Source organism: Cnephaeus nilssonii (assembly GCF_951640355.1).
Source record: "Cnephaeus nilssonii genome assembly, chromosome: 11".
NCBI classification, from domain to species: Eukaryota; Metazoa; Chordata; class Mammalia; order Chiroptera; family Vespertilionidae; genus Cnephaeus; species Cnephaeus nilssonii.
This window is the reverse complement of record NC_137082.1, coordinates 41,808,594-41,822,567: the sequence shown is the minus strand read 5'-3', so window position 1 is coordinate 41,822,567 and position 13,974 is coordinate 41,808,594. Positions and strand designations below refer to the sequence as shown.

At 43.4% G+C, this 13,974-nt stretch overlaps 1 protein-coding gene across 4 annotated transcripts in view; it reads right to left on the bottom strand.

The window, feature by feature from the left end:
• The window catches only part of NEDD4L (NEDD4 like E3 ubiquitin protein ligase), a 310,671-nt gene that overhangs the window by 129,313 nt on the left and 167,384 nt on the right, over nucleotides 1–13,974 (bottom strand). For 3 of the 4 annotated variants that reach the window (XM_079783553.1, XM_079783552.1, XM_079783555.1), the window contains one exon: nucleotides 2,194–2,275. In XM_079783553.1, the coding sequence (XP_079639679.1) occupies nucleotides 2,194–2,275 (82 nt within the window). Of the gene's footprint in view, nucleotides 1–1,054; nucleotides 2,168–2,193; nucleotides 2,276–13,974 lie in introns of those variants that run through there. The other variant, XM_079783554.1, reaches the window with a different exon arrangement.

The window sequence follows — 13,974 nt, the reverse complement described above, 5'->3', positions numbered from 1 at the left end:
TGTAAAGAGCCATCATCATGAAGACAGAAATGTATCTTTTAAGAAATTAAAATTGATATAGTTACCCTATCCAAAAGGAGATAAACTTGGTTCACTTCCCTCAACCTGCGTGCTACAAATCCATTTTGGAGAGAAGTGAAGCAGGTGGTAGGAAGGTGAAAGTGCTCACTACTTATATAAATACTCGAATCTGAAGAACATTCTTTATGAATAATATTGGTGATCAAATCATATAACAAGAAAAAATATCTGCCAGTTATAAGCCTAAAGTAAATTATTTTCCCCCAAAATAACAGGTTTAAAAATATTCCTCTCCCTATCCTCCAATCTTTCTCTGAATTCATCTCCATATCAATCTATTTAAATATATATCGCACAGAACATGGAAAGGATATTTTGTCCTAAGCACAGACAATAGATGAGCCAAACATCCTTTGAAACTAAGATGAAATAGATACTATGAAAGAATATATACACATATACATATACATGCTTGTGCATTTTGGACATGCATAACACACTTAAATATATGTCTTAAAAATTATATGTAAAAACTTGAGACTGAGAATTCACAACCTCACCCATGGCTACAGATACTCTATTTCCTTTAACATACTAGTGCAGGAAGAAGCAAATAATAATAACAATAACAACAACACAATGCACCGTAAAAAATAAAAAACAATTTGTATAACATTGAACTGGCATTTTTAAAAATCAGCACTTTCCCCACCCACAGCTCAACAATAAATCCAGCCCTAAATAGTGGGTTTCATACTTTTAGCTAAGAATGGAGCAGGGATGGTTATGGGAGACAGGATGGTGATGGGAGAGAGGAGGGAGGAGAGGCAGGGCAGGCCCAGGCGTGCCAGGGGCTGCAGCAGCCCTGGGGACCAGCTTCATAGAAACGTAGCGGGGAGGAAGCCAAGGACAGGTGAGGGAAGAAAACAACAACGTGAGACCACAAAACAGCACGAAAGACCCGGCACCGGGCCAGGCGGAGAGGATGAGAGCAGTTCTTAAACCCCAGCGAACACAGCGCAGTAATACTAACCAGGAGGCTGGCTGCCGAGCCGGCAGAGCAGCCCCAGCCATGCAGCTGCACCTCTACCGTGGAGCGGAGGGAGGAGGAGGGCCTCCCTTCGGAAGAAAACACATTTCAATATCGCAAATCACCGCCTCGGTGGCTCTGGTTCTCTGCTCCCTCCGCCTTCGGCTTGCCTTCCCTGCAAGGCGGGCCTCCCTCTACACTGATAACCAAACCAGTGACAGCGCCTAGCACAGCAAACAATGGCCTCCGTCCTTGTCCTTCGCAGGCATCCTCCCCACTAATCCAAACATTTTTAATGCCAGGCCGAATGCCAGGTGGAGAGCACGCTACAGCTGCAGTTCCTTACACAAAATGACCTGGTCATGGAGCCCAGGCGTCTGCACAATAGCAGGAGAGTTACCATTTTGTTAAAAAGCTATCACACTCTCCAGGAAATGCTTATCACAGTGTTATCTAACTACCCAGAGGTAGTAAGGAAAAAATAATAGTAATGCGTAAATAACACTGAAGCATGAAGAATAACAGCACTTTGGATTTTTAAAAAGCATCTTCAATAAATGTCGGAAATATGGAGCAAATATTTTACATTATACTCCATGGAGATAAATGAATTAAAATACAATTAGGAAAATATCCGTAATGAAATCATATATGTGAAATTTAGAAAAGTAAAACATAGGCATATAAACATAGTTTTATTATTAATGTTTTTTATTTGTTTTCATGTAGCTAAACAAGTATTTTGCTTCTTTGGAAATACATGTTTCAAGATAAACCATCTCCCCTTTGTGCCTACCAATTCCCCACGCAATTCTAATTCATTAAATGTATTTTAAATTCCTTTATGAAAAATAATAAGCCAACAAAAACAAATCCTTGTTTTGCTATATTCTTTACCTGGGAAAAAATTGCTACTTGTAATAATACTTATCTTAAGAATACTGTTTTGTACAGTCATTTAACTAAAAGCCAGAAACATATCTCGGATTAACACTGAATTTATAGATTTAATACTGGGAAATGCTTAAAATAAAAATATTTCCATCTTAATCTTAAAATTTAAACTTCTACAGAACCAAAATACATAATCTAATTGGATTAAATTATGGCTTAAATGAAATTTAATTAGGAAGGACACCTACCTTTTTAATTGTTTTTGTCTGCACCAAAGCAAGTTCTCTATTCTCATCTGCTACATACAATGAAAGTTTCACGTATGGATCACTGTAAGAAAATATTCAGGCTTAGTCAGATTAAACTTTCCATTTAAAAATTATTAAAAAATTTAAATTAGCCAAAACCTAAATGAAAATATCAGTTAATAACCCAGCTTATGTTTCCACAAATTAAGCAATAACATTTTCAACATACCTCCTAAGTAAATATACAGAGAAGTTTCTATCAATGAGCGTCGATGTCTATTTAGAAGCAAAAATATCACAAAACTCAGATTCTAACTTTAAAGATAATCTTCCCTACTAACTCAAAATATTTAAACTGCCATCATTTTTTTCCTAAACAGATTCTGAAAAGATTTCAAGAAAAAAATATTAAAAAGCATACAAAATGTGTTCAGATTAGCAAAATCTAGCTAGAAAATGTAGTTCATGTCTTATTTACTAGTATATCCTGATTTCCACTATTTATGTAAAAATTATTTTTCTTTTAGTGAAGGTGAAAGAAATTGTTCATCTAAACCAGGGATGGGGACCTGACGTCTGGCCCTCGGGCTGTACAAGCCCCTTGAAATCATTTGGTCTGGCCCTGCCAAGGCATTAGGGCTGAGTTAATTAAATGTTTGCCCAAATATAGCAGGCTAATTTTTAAGTTGACAATTTTGTATGACCCACGAATTATGTTATAAATATCCAAATGGCTCCTGGCAGAAAAAAGGTTCCCCACCCTGATCTAAACCAACAACTATCATCTTACAATTAAAACAGAAACAAAAACTCAAAAACAAAGAACCGAGGCCCAGAAAGTCAGGGAGATTTGCCTGAATTTTACAGATTTCAGTAGAGTCTAGATTAAATTTCAGGTTTCCTGACTACAAATCCCAGAGTTTTTATTAGTTCCTTGGGAAATTGAAAACTTTTAATGAGAAGTGTACTGAAAGGATTGCTTAATGTGAACTATCTATCTACTAAGGGTGTGATAAATCCACTCACATTTTCTAGTTTGGGTAACCTGGGATAGCTCAAATCTAGTCAAACTATCACTTCATAAGAATTTGTGATCCAGGGTCTCATTTCACATATGAGACCCTGAAAATCATAGAAAGGGCTCCCATGTTCACTCATCTAATTATCTACAGCTAATAAATTATTTCTACCCTATTTGAGAATTATCCTTTAGCGGCTATACCATGACTATAAACACTTACTTTGCAACTTCTAGGAAATTCCCAAAGATTACAAAATATTGTTAAATGCTTAAGACTATATAGATCTTTATTTAATACTTTAACAAATATGCCATGAAATTCTTTAAGGAAAGTGAAAGGTGTGATAAAATGTAAAGTTTGGAAGTAACAGAACTATGCTCAATATCCCAAAAACAAAAATCAAAAGTTAGTGGGGGAAAAACATACATAGCCTTGATTGTGGTATTTATTATCCATAAAATACGTCTTAATGTAAGCTACAACACATCTCCTTTAAAAAAACAATCAGCAACAAAATTTGCTCAGTTATATTCTAAAGGTTCTGGTTTAGAGGAAGGCTTGATTCAAGAATGTCACTTCTTTAATAGAGGCATCTTACTTTTTCTTTCGTGGACACCTCCAGCCTTAGAATAAAGATGAATCGGGAGATAGATCTAATCCAGGTTTAAAGACCCCAAGAGCACTTTCCTAGTCAGTCTTGTTGGGGGTGATGATTTAGGAGTCAGTGGCTATGTGGTTCTTAGACTTGGGCATATCAGAACTGCCTGGGAGAGGGGGCACTTAAAATACAGATTGCTGAGCCTCAACCCCAAAGACCCCTAAAGATCTAGTAGATTTGGGGTGGGACCCTAGAATTTGTATTTCTGACAAATTCCCAGTGATTCCAATGCTCTTGGATCCAGGAACCACACCGAGAACCAGTGTTGTAGAAGGTTTTTAAAAAGAGTATTTTTTTTTAAGCTATAGAAACTAACACTTTATTTCCAGCCACCACTTTTTTTTTTATTGCTATATAAAAAAGACGGGGTGGGGGTAACCAGGCCTGATATCTCTTTCTCAAGAACAAGTTCCCAGAATGCCTTGGAGGTACATTCACAGGCAAGTGCACGCGCATATACACACACACACACACAACACACACAAGCCCACATGACAGAGAACTCTATAAACTCTGCTGACTGTGTTTTCATGTCCCTTGGCTATCATGATTGCTGCCTATTATATAACTGCAATAAGAGCTAAGCATTCCCTTTAATAGAACATCCACATTCTTCTACTAATCATTTATTGACCTCATTTTGTGTCCCCTGAACAGTTTACAGCAAGTGCCACATGCAGTTGGGGGTTGAGAGTGCTCTCAGAGTCTGGGACAGTGGGCCTCAGCTGTAACAAGGACGGCATGCCTGGGCATGTCCTGACGTGTTCATCCAGGTACAAGTATGGACTGGAGTGTCTACATGGAAGATCAACCAAGAAACTCTTGGAAGAGAGAACCAAAGACCAAGGTGTGGGAGCGGGATACAAGTTCAAGGGGTGGGAACACAGGGAATAGGATGTGCTGGTTAAAGGGCAGGAAGACGCAAGTTCAAGGGTGGTGCTGGTGGGAGCTGCCCAGACTGGTCTCAGGTGATGGTACAACAGTACCATTCACATGGACAAATATTTACCGAGTATTGACTTTGCTAGGAGTACACACAAGTGCTAGGGAGCTGGGGAAAAGGGGGGGTGGAGGGAGCAAAAAAGGGTGAAATCAACAAAGGTCATAAATGGACATCAATGCATAGCCCTACTTAGCCCAGCTGAGTGAAAATGACTGCACCTTCCCATTTCAGCAAGGTGAAAGCTGGCGCACAAAGCTGAGACGTGGTCAGGACATCAGGAATTAGAACATGAGCAGGAAGATGTCAGAGTAGCCTGAACAGGAATCAGTTCTACCACAACTATCAGCACAACTGCCACCAGCACCACCATGACCACAAGCCCAGCACCCAGTCACCACGAAGGATCCAGTCCTCGCCTGCCATACGTAAGGTACTACATGCGTATCTTATTTGATCCTCACTGAAAGATTATGAAGTTGGCACAATTTTCAGATGAGAAAATGAGACAGACATCAAGCAGGTTAATCAGTAAGTAGGGGAGATGGGAAGGGAGGGATACAGCATGCTTGCTTCAGAATCTGGCTCCCTGAGTGCATATACACAGCCTTGCCTCACACACTACCTCTGACTACCGAGAGGGCTGGCTGGCTGGAAGGAATGTCTAAAGGCAGGGACTTCTAGAATTCTGCCACGTTGGAAGACATTTTGGATGAGACTGCTATTATGATATATTTTTTATCTTATCTGTGGTAGGAGGAGGAACTAGACGCCTGAGTTAAGTGTCTACCTTTGGGGAAGGTCACACTTTGAGATCTTACTTACCATCTTGTCAACACTCCAAATAACTAGCTATGTAACCTTGGACATGTCACTTTAGCCCAGTGAACCTTCATTTCCATATCTCCAAATAAGGGGTTTGGACTAAATCATGGTTTTCAAACTACAGAGCCTCAGTTCTACATAAGTATCTCAGGATAACTACAGGCGACCATTCCACCATAATCTGTTTTATATTTTTGGCTTCCATTTTAGAAATTTTTTTGTACAGAGTTTTAGAACTTAATAAAAAAAGTTTTAAAACAAATAGAACTGGATGGTCCCTTTTAGTTAGAATATACTGAATCTTGCCCTAGCTGGTTTGGCTCAATGGATAGAGTGTCGGCCTGCAGACTGAAGAGTCCAGGTTTGATTTCGGTCAAGGGCACATGCCAAGGTTTCAAGCTCAATCCCCAGTAGGGGGCGTGCAGGAGGCAGCCAATTAATGATTTTCTCTCATCATTGATGTCTCTCTCTCTCCCTTTCCCTTCCTCTCTGAAATCAATAAAAATAAAAATAAAGAAAGAAAGAATATACTGAATCTCAAAACAATTCGAACTTGTTTCTCATCATTCATAAGAACTAGAGCCCGCTCCATCCTGGGTAAACAAGGAACTTCCTAGAGATATAGGAGCAAGAAGGAGTAAGACCCTACCCTCTACCTAGAGGTTTTCTCCATCAGGACATAGAGCCACAGTTTTGAGTATGACTGATTACTCCTGACTATCACTGGGCTGATATTTCCCTACACATATTATCAGCTTCTCATCAGCTTCCCTATTAGGTATGAAAACCATATCACCTAAGCAACAAGCAAAACCAAAAGGATGTGTTTTTGTGTCTGGGGCAGTCTAATGGTCAGTGAGCCTCGCCACCATCTTCTTCTCAAATGCTGCTGTTTTAAGCCCTGATGGCCTTTGTTTCTGAACACTATACTCTGCAGGGGTGGTAAAGGGAGAATTCAGTTCCCAGAGACTTTCCACACCAGTTCACATGAGCCCTCTGATAAAGACCCAAGTTCTGGAAGAACCTGCTGCCCCCTGAAGCTACACCTCACAGATCCTCAACATATTCCCTACCTTGGCTGCAAAAGGTCAGCCACGTCCTGAGGTCAACGGTTAGCTATGTTGGCAATGACTTCCCCCTCCTAAAGCTTCAGAATGTTTCGGGAGACACATAAGAAGCTCATTAGCAACTATTATTATAGACTAGTGGCCTAGTGCATGAAATTTGTGCATGGGGGTGGGGGTGTCCCTCAGCCTGGCCTGCACCCTCTCCAATCTGGGACCCCTTGATCAGGCCTAAACTGACAGTCGGACATCCCCCTCGCAATCTGGGACCGCTGGCTCCTAACCGCTTACCTGCCTGTCTGCCTGATTGCCCCTAACTACTCTGCCTACTGGCCTGATTGCCCCCAAATGCCCCCCCTCCCCGCCAGCCTGCTCGCCCCCAACTTCCCCCCCTGCTGGCCTGCTCACCCCCAACTCCGCCCCCCGCCGGCCTGCTCGTCCCCACCTGCCCCCCCACTGACCTGATTGCCCCAACTGCCCCCCCCACTGGCCTGCTTGCTCCCAACTGCCCCCCCCCTTGCCGGCCTGCTTGCCCCCAACTGCCCTCCCCTGCCAGCCTAATCACCCCTAACTGCCTCTGCCTCGGTCCCGCCACCATGGCTTTGTCCAGAAGGACGTCTGGAAGGTCTCCTGGTCTAATTAGCATATTACCCTTTTATTAGTATAGAAGATAGAAGCCTGGTGCATGGGTGGGGCCGGCTGGTCTGCCCTGAAGGGGGTCCCGGATCAGGGTGGGGGTCCCCTTGGGGGGCAGGGCCAGCCTGAGGCAGTTTGCAGGCCAACCACGCCCCCATCGTGGTGAGGGGGGGGTCTCTGCTGGGGGTGGGGCCAGCCTGAGCGAGGGGCTGAGGGTCATTTGCAGGCTGGTCACACCCCCATCACTGGGGGGCGTGGCCAAACTGGGTGAGGGGCTGAGGGCCATTTGCAGGCTGGTCACACCCCCATCAGGGTGAGGGTCCCCGCTGGGGGTGGGGTGGCCCTGGGCAAGGGGTTGATGGCCATTTACAGACTGGCCATGCCCCCATTGGGGTGAGGGTACCCGCTGGGGGGCATGGCTGGCCTGGGCGAGGGGCTGAGGGCCGTTTGGGGGCGGTTTGCAGGCCTGCCAAGCCCCCGGCTTTGTCCAGAAGGATGTCCAGAAGGTCTCCTGGTCTAATTAGCATATTACTCTTTTATTAGTATAGAAGATACAGGACATAGGCATAGAGAGCTCTGGTTTTCATGTGACTCCCTTTTGCACTGTTGTAAGATTGTTGTTTTTAATCATTAATACACAATACTTTTATAACAAACAAAACAAAATAGGCAGGCATGGGAAGCAGGCAGGAAGAAGACCCTGACCATTTCCACTGGAGTCTCAACTCTCAGCTTCACCAACCTCGGAGTGACCTTCAGACAGTCACTTTATCACTAGTAACTTCAGAATGCTTTGAATGAAATGGGAATGACAACTCCTAACTCAGAGAGTTATTGTAAGGATCAGAGAAAATAATGTATTAATTTAGCACCCAGCTCAGCACTAAATACAGAGTTCATGTGCCCTATTGATGACACCCATGGTAACTGGGGTTCTAGTCTTTTTTCTCTTGTAAGACATTTGAGCGTCTCTGTTACTCCTTCTAACCACTCACTTCTGCTGTGCTTGCTGATTTGATCTGACACCCATTACCTCGTAGTACAGACTGGGTGCCGCCAATCCCAGCATACTAAGTTTTCCCTGCTTTCTCATTACTCATACTGTGTGGAAGCCCCCTGGGGATCTGGGTGGAGATAATCAAACTGGTCATCTTATTTACAACAAAGTTCACCTGAATTCACTCTTGGCAACTAGCTGCACTGTCCTCGTGGCTGGTATCCAATACAATTCAGTGCTAACAGTAACATTACTCTCTAAGAAGCTCAATGCTTTGTGGATTAGAAGAGAAATTCTATTTTGCAAACCTTTTGTTTTTCTCTGCATAGTAACCTATTTAGACATCGCATTCTTTCTTTTCAGCCTTTAAAAGAAAACATCAAACTGATATTGGATTCAAACAATAGCCAATTTACTGAATGCCTGCCATATTCCAGACAAGGGGACAAACGTGGAAAATAAAAGACAGTCCCTGCCACCATGTGAATCGGGTACACAGAAGTATAGCAATGATTGTGGCAGTGAGCCAAGAATGTACCCTGGAACACAACACTGCTGCGGCTCCTGACCTTGTGCATGCCTGAGTCACCTGTCATCAGGTACCTGATTCTACCCCAGGCCTGCTAGATCACAATCTTTGGGTTGAGACCTGGAAATCTTCATTTACCAAGCGTTTCTAGGTGATTCGCATGCACTGGGCCATCTGCGCTGCGCCCCGCCCCCCCCCCCCCCCCCCAACGCCCTGCCAGAGGAGTTTCTGAAGCCAAGACGGGAAGGCTAAGAGCAGGGTGAGAGTTTTCCAGAGGGAAGAGTATAGGCAAAGGCCCAGTAGCAGGCTGCAGGACTTGGTGAGAAAAGGTAGCTGGAGACGGAGCCCCAGCTCAAACCACAAGGAGCTTGTATGCAATTAAAGAGCAGGCCATCGTCCCTGGCTCAATCTGGCTCCCCCTGCGTATGGCTGTATGCCTCTGGAAAACTTATAAAGTCCCCATGGGCCTAACTTTCACCATCTACATAATGGGGATATTAGCAGTACATCCTTTCTAAGGAGGCTAATAGGAAGACTAAAATTATAATACTGTCTGACATGTAGTGAGCACTCAATAAATGTTAGCCACAGTTGCCACTACCATCATCACCATAATGCGGTTGTTGAAATAGGAAAATTCATGATCAGCCTGGTTACTGGGAGATGAAGCAGTGGGCAGGGAGACCAGTGGGAAGACTTTTGCACCAAAGAGTGAGAAAGATTTCAACAGAGGCAGTGAGGATCAAGAAAAAAGAACTGGGAGCACACCCAAAGATGTACTCAAAAGAAGTGGGTAGGCAAATAAGCATGGTGAGTAGGTTAGGAGGAGAGGTTGGAGCCCACACCAACCTCCAGCTCTTGGGTCTGGATAACTATGTGCAGTCTCAAGCTATGAAATGGTACTAGTGCTTCATACTCTTACTACACAGGCAACATCACCCATAGAAGAGCAGGGTGCACCACAGACAAAGCAGCCCTTATCATTCTGGCAGACTGTGAATTCCAAGGCATTGCTTACAGCCTCACTTTTATAACTAAAGTCCTTTTACAGAGCTTTCTAGATCAATTAGGACTTCACATAATGGGCTCTGGGATCTCTTGTTCCATGTCTGTGGTGATGTGTTTGTAGATAAGTCTGCAAGGGCCTAACACTAATGCTCTGGCATCAGAGAATCTTAATGATTTAGTGTTATTTAAACCCTAAGTCTCAAAGTTAGAATTGGCCTCCAAATCTCGATGTCTAGGTTGGGAGTGAAAAACCACAAACCAAGACCTGAAGGATCTTAGGTTCCTGCGTAGTTTTCACTAAGTATATAAAGTCCAGAGGAAAAAATACCTGGGAGATTCAAGCTGCCCACTCACAAACAAGAAACCTCATCTGTACACAAAAGATTACTTCTGAGAGGGAAAAAAAGAGAATGGTGACATCACCTTATCTTGGACACACGAGCCACTCCAGAACCTGCATGAACTCAATGGATAGAAGACAAGTCCTGTTACCTGGAATGAAATCTTAAAAAGTTTAACAGATGCCAAGATGCTCAACAAAAATGCCACAAGTACCTGCTTTCTTATGAGAAGTCACCAAAAGACCTTGGTCAAGAGTCCATTCTGATTTTGCAAAAAGAGAATTGTAATTATTCTCAACACAGAGCCCAGAGCTGAGAATTCTGCTTCCCCTCTCTGAGACTCTCTGGTTAACTCTAATAGAGACTGAAGGACTACAGGCTTGCACTGATTCCCAAATAGGTTTATTTTATTTTTTATTACATTTATTGGGGTGACACTGGTCAACATGAATATACAGGTTTCAGGTGTCAGTTTCTATGTTATAAGACCTATATATTACACCGTGTGCCCACCACCCAACGTCAGATCTTCTCCTGTCACTATGTTCAACTAGGTTTAAAGAATTCAGAGAGGGATCTCACTCCACCTCCATCATCACCATTAAGCAACATGCTTAATGGTGATGATGGAGGTGGAGTGAGATCCTTTCTGGAGCTGCCCACTGCTCACTCTCCTGGGACACACTGAACAAAGACAGTCGGTCTTGATGCATTGTTAATGGGGTGATACTTGACCCTTTCCATCTGACTCACTGAAGTGTTCCATAACAAACCAGAATGTGTCAAGGCTAGTCCTTTTGCAATGATTATTCACTCATTGTTATCAGACTAAATAGTGTTTGCTGAGATCCACATATTTTGAAGAAGGCAGGACAGTGAGGAGGAGAGAAGGGGGAGGAAGGCAGAGTTGCCTCCACTGGGCAAAGCATTCAAGGTGGATTAAGTTTAGACTGCAGCCACGTTGGAAGGACACTGCCTTTACCATAAGCTCTAAAGGTGTCCTTCCAAGATACTTGGATATCACAAGAACAACAATATAGGGCTTCATTTTTCAACCATTTTTTTTCTTTTTAAGGAAACAACCATAATCTGAAAGAAGCAATAATTCCTTCTTGTAAATGCAGTTGCTCAATAGGGACAGCCTGTACAACGACTGTGTCTTTACTCATTACCTCACTGGTAATGTAAAATGTTACATAGCACCAGAGATCAAATTTATTTTGACTACTTGATGTATTTGACACACTGAGACTTCACTAACCCAGAAAATTTTATTGAAAAACCTGTTTTGTAGATTTCCTCATTCTTTTCCACTTTTACTATGATAGCCAGTGTTACACAAATTACTGATAAAGAAATAACACAAAATAAGGAAAAAAACTACCTAGATAGTATGAGAGAAGAAATAAAACACATGTATATATGCAATCATACTAAAACTGAAGTTTTCATCTAACATTATCAAAGACACAAAAAAGTTATCACTTTCTAAAGAGAGGCAGACATTTTAATACTCTACTACTTGAAATAAATTATTATGTTTTCTGGAAAGTCAGATGGCAGGATGTATAAAAAACATTCATAGTGTTGTTGCCTTTGATCAACAAATCTAGGCCAGGGGTGGGTAACCTTTTTTCTGCCAAGGGCCATTTGGATATTTATAAAATCATTTATGGGCCATACAAAATTACCAACTTAAAATTATGTTGCTATGAAAAAAGTTCCTAGATTTATTAATTTTGAGTCCCACCTGTGGTTGTCTTGGCAGGGCCAGACCAAATGATACGGCCTGCTGGCCAGACATTCCCCACCCCTACTTTAGACCAATAGAGAAGTGGTTAAATAAATCATAGTATAATCATGGGCTAGAATATCATAAAACCTTAAAATCATATTTTCAAAGAATATTTTTAAGTGGGAAAAGTAATCCTATCTAATAAAGAAGGGATATGCAAATTGACCATCACATCACCACAAAGATGGCAGTGCCCATAGCCAATAAGGGAATATGCTAATTGACTGCCACACCTTCAAAGATGGTGGCACCCACAGCCACAAGATGGCGGTGCCCAGTCCCCTCAGCCCCACCAGGGCAGCAGGCACGCAGCACGGCCGGGCCCACCCCCAGGTAATCCAGCCACTCCCGCGCACCTGCCTCTAGAGTCCCCCAGCCCCCTCAGCCCCCCAGCCACCCAGGGCCAGCCCGAAGCACAGGCAAGCCTCAGATGGCGGCTGCCCAGCTGCCCAGGGCCAGCTCAAGGTGTAGGCAAGCCTCGGATCAGGGACGCCCGAGGCTCAGGTAACCAGGGCTGGCCAAGGCTCAGGTAACCAGGGCCGCTCGAGGCCCAGGTAACCAGGGCTGGCCGAAGCTTGCACTGCCGGCAGTGGCAGCAGCAGAGGTGTGATGGGGCGTTGCCTTCCCCTGATCACCGGGTCACCTCCCGCCCCTGAGGGCTCCCGGACTGTTTAAGGGGGCAGGCCGGGCTGAGGGACACCCCCCTCCAGTGCATGAATTTTCATGCATCGGGCCTCTAGTCATGGTATAACATTCAGAAATAAGCAGGATCTAAAAAATGTGACTAACTCTATAATATATGAAAGCAATTGAGAAAAACATAACTAAAGTTAATAGCTGTTCTTTCTAGATAAGTTTATAAATTATGTTTATTTTCTTCTTTGTGGTATTTTTTCCTCTAAATTTTCTACTATTGAGCAAGGTTAAAACACAGATTACTAAACCCCAACCCCAGAGTTTCCCATTCAGATCTGAGGTAGGAGCCACTAATCTGCATTTGTAACAATTTGTTCATCTGGACACCTCACTTTGGGAACCACTAGGACTCCATCTTTTCCTCTTTTTCCAGGATCCAGTACAATAAGCTCATTCATTCAGCCCTTCTGCCCCCACTTAGCCAATCACTCCTGAGAGGGTGGAAGGAGGGCACAGTTTCATGTCTGCGGGAGGCCAGGGGCTTTGCCTTGCCTGGTGGGTTCACTCTGGCTGCTTGACATTGCCCATGTTTACTGGGGTCATAGGAAGGGCAACCTACAAGCCTACCTGTAACTTACCTGTTAGCACCACTTTCTGTTTATTTTGATGGGGGTGAAGGGAAGGAAGAGAGTTAAGGCAAGCCAGTTCTTGTCTACTTAAAACACTATTGTCTAGTGGGAGTAACGTTACAAGGACCCTATAATAATAAGAGCCTGTTAGGAACTCCGTTTTAAAGGAAACAGGGTAAGGGGGAAATTCCGAGGCAGCTGGTCGGCTGGTTTGTTCTGACCTGACTCTGGTGGATACCGACTCCTGCTCACCTATCCACTCCCTCACGCTTCAAAAGTCAACCTAGCACGAAGTTCACAAAACAAAAACTCAAAGATGCATTCTTAATCGCCTAACTACATTTCATTGTTTATAAATTAGCTCCCTCCACCCCCAATTTATAAAGTCAATTGCCTTAAAAAACAGGCATACAGACAGAATGGCACCAAAATCCCCAAGTGCGGGAACAGACTTTCAAAGTCATCACTCTCCTATAACCCTGAAGTCCATTCCTTGGCTAATCCCACCCATGCCCTATGACAGAAAGAAATACCGCTGGCCAAGCAGAGGGACTTTGAACTTGACACCACAGTGGAATTGACACCGACCTGTGCTGAACTAGGAAAGAGGGCAAATTCTAAGGTAGAGAACTACTCAGGGAACTCAGCCTTTATTAACTAAACAGGGAGGCACAAATGTGTAACTCAGGAAGAGCCGCCGG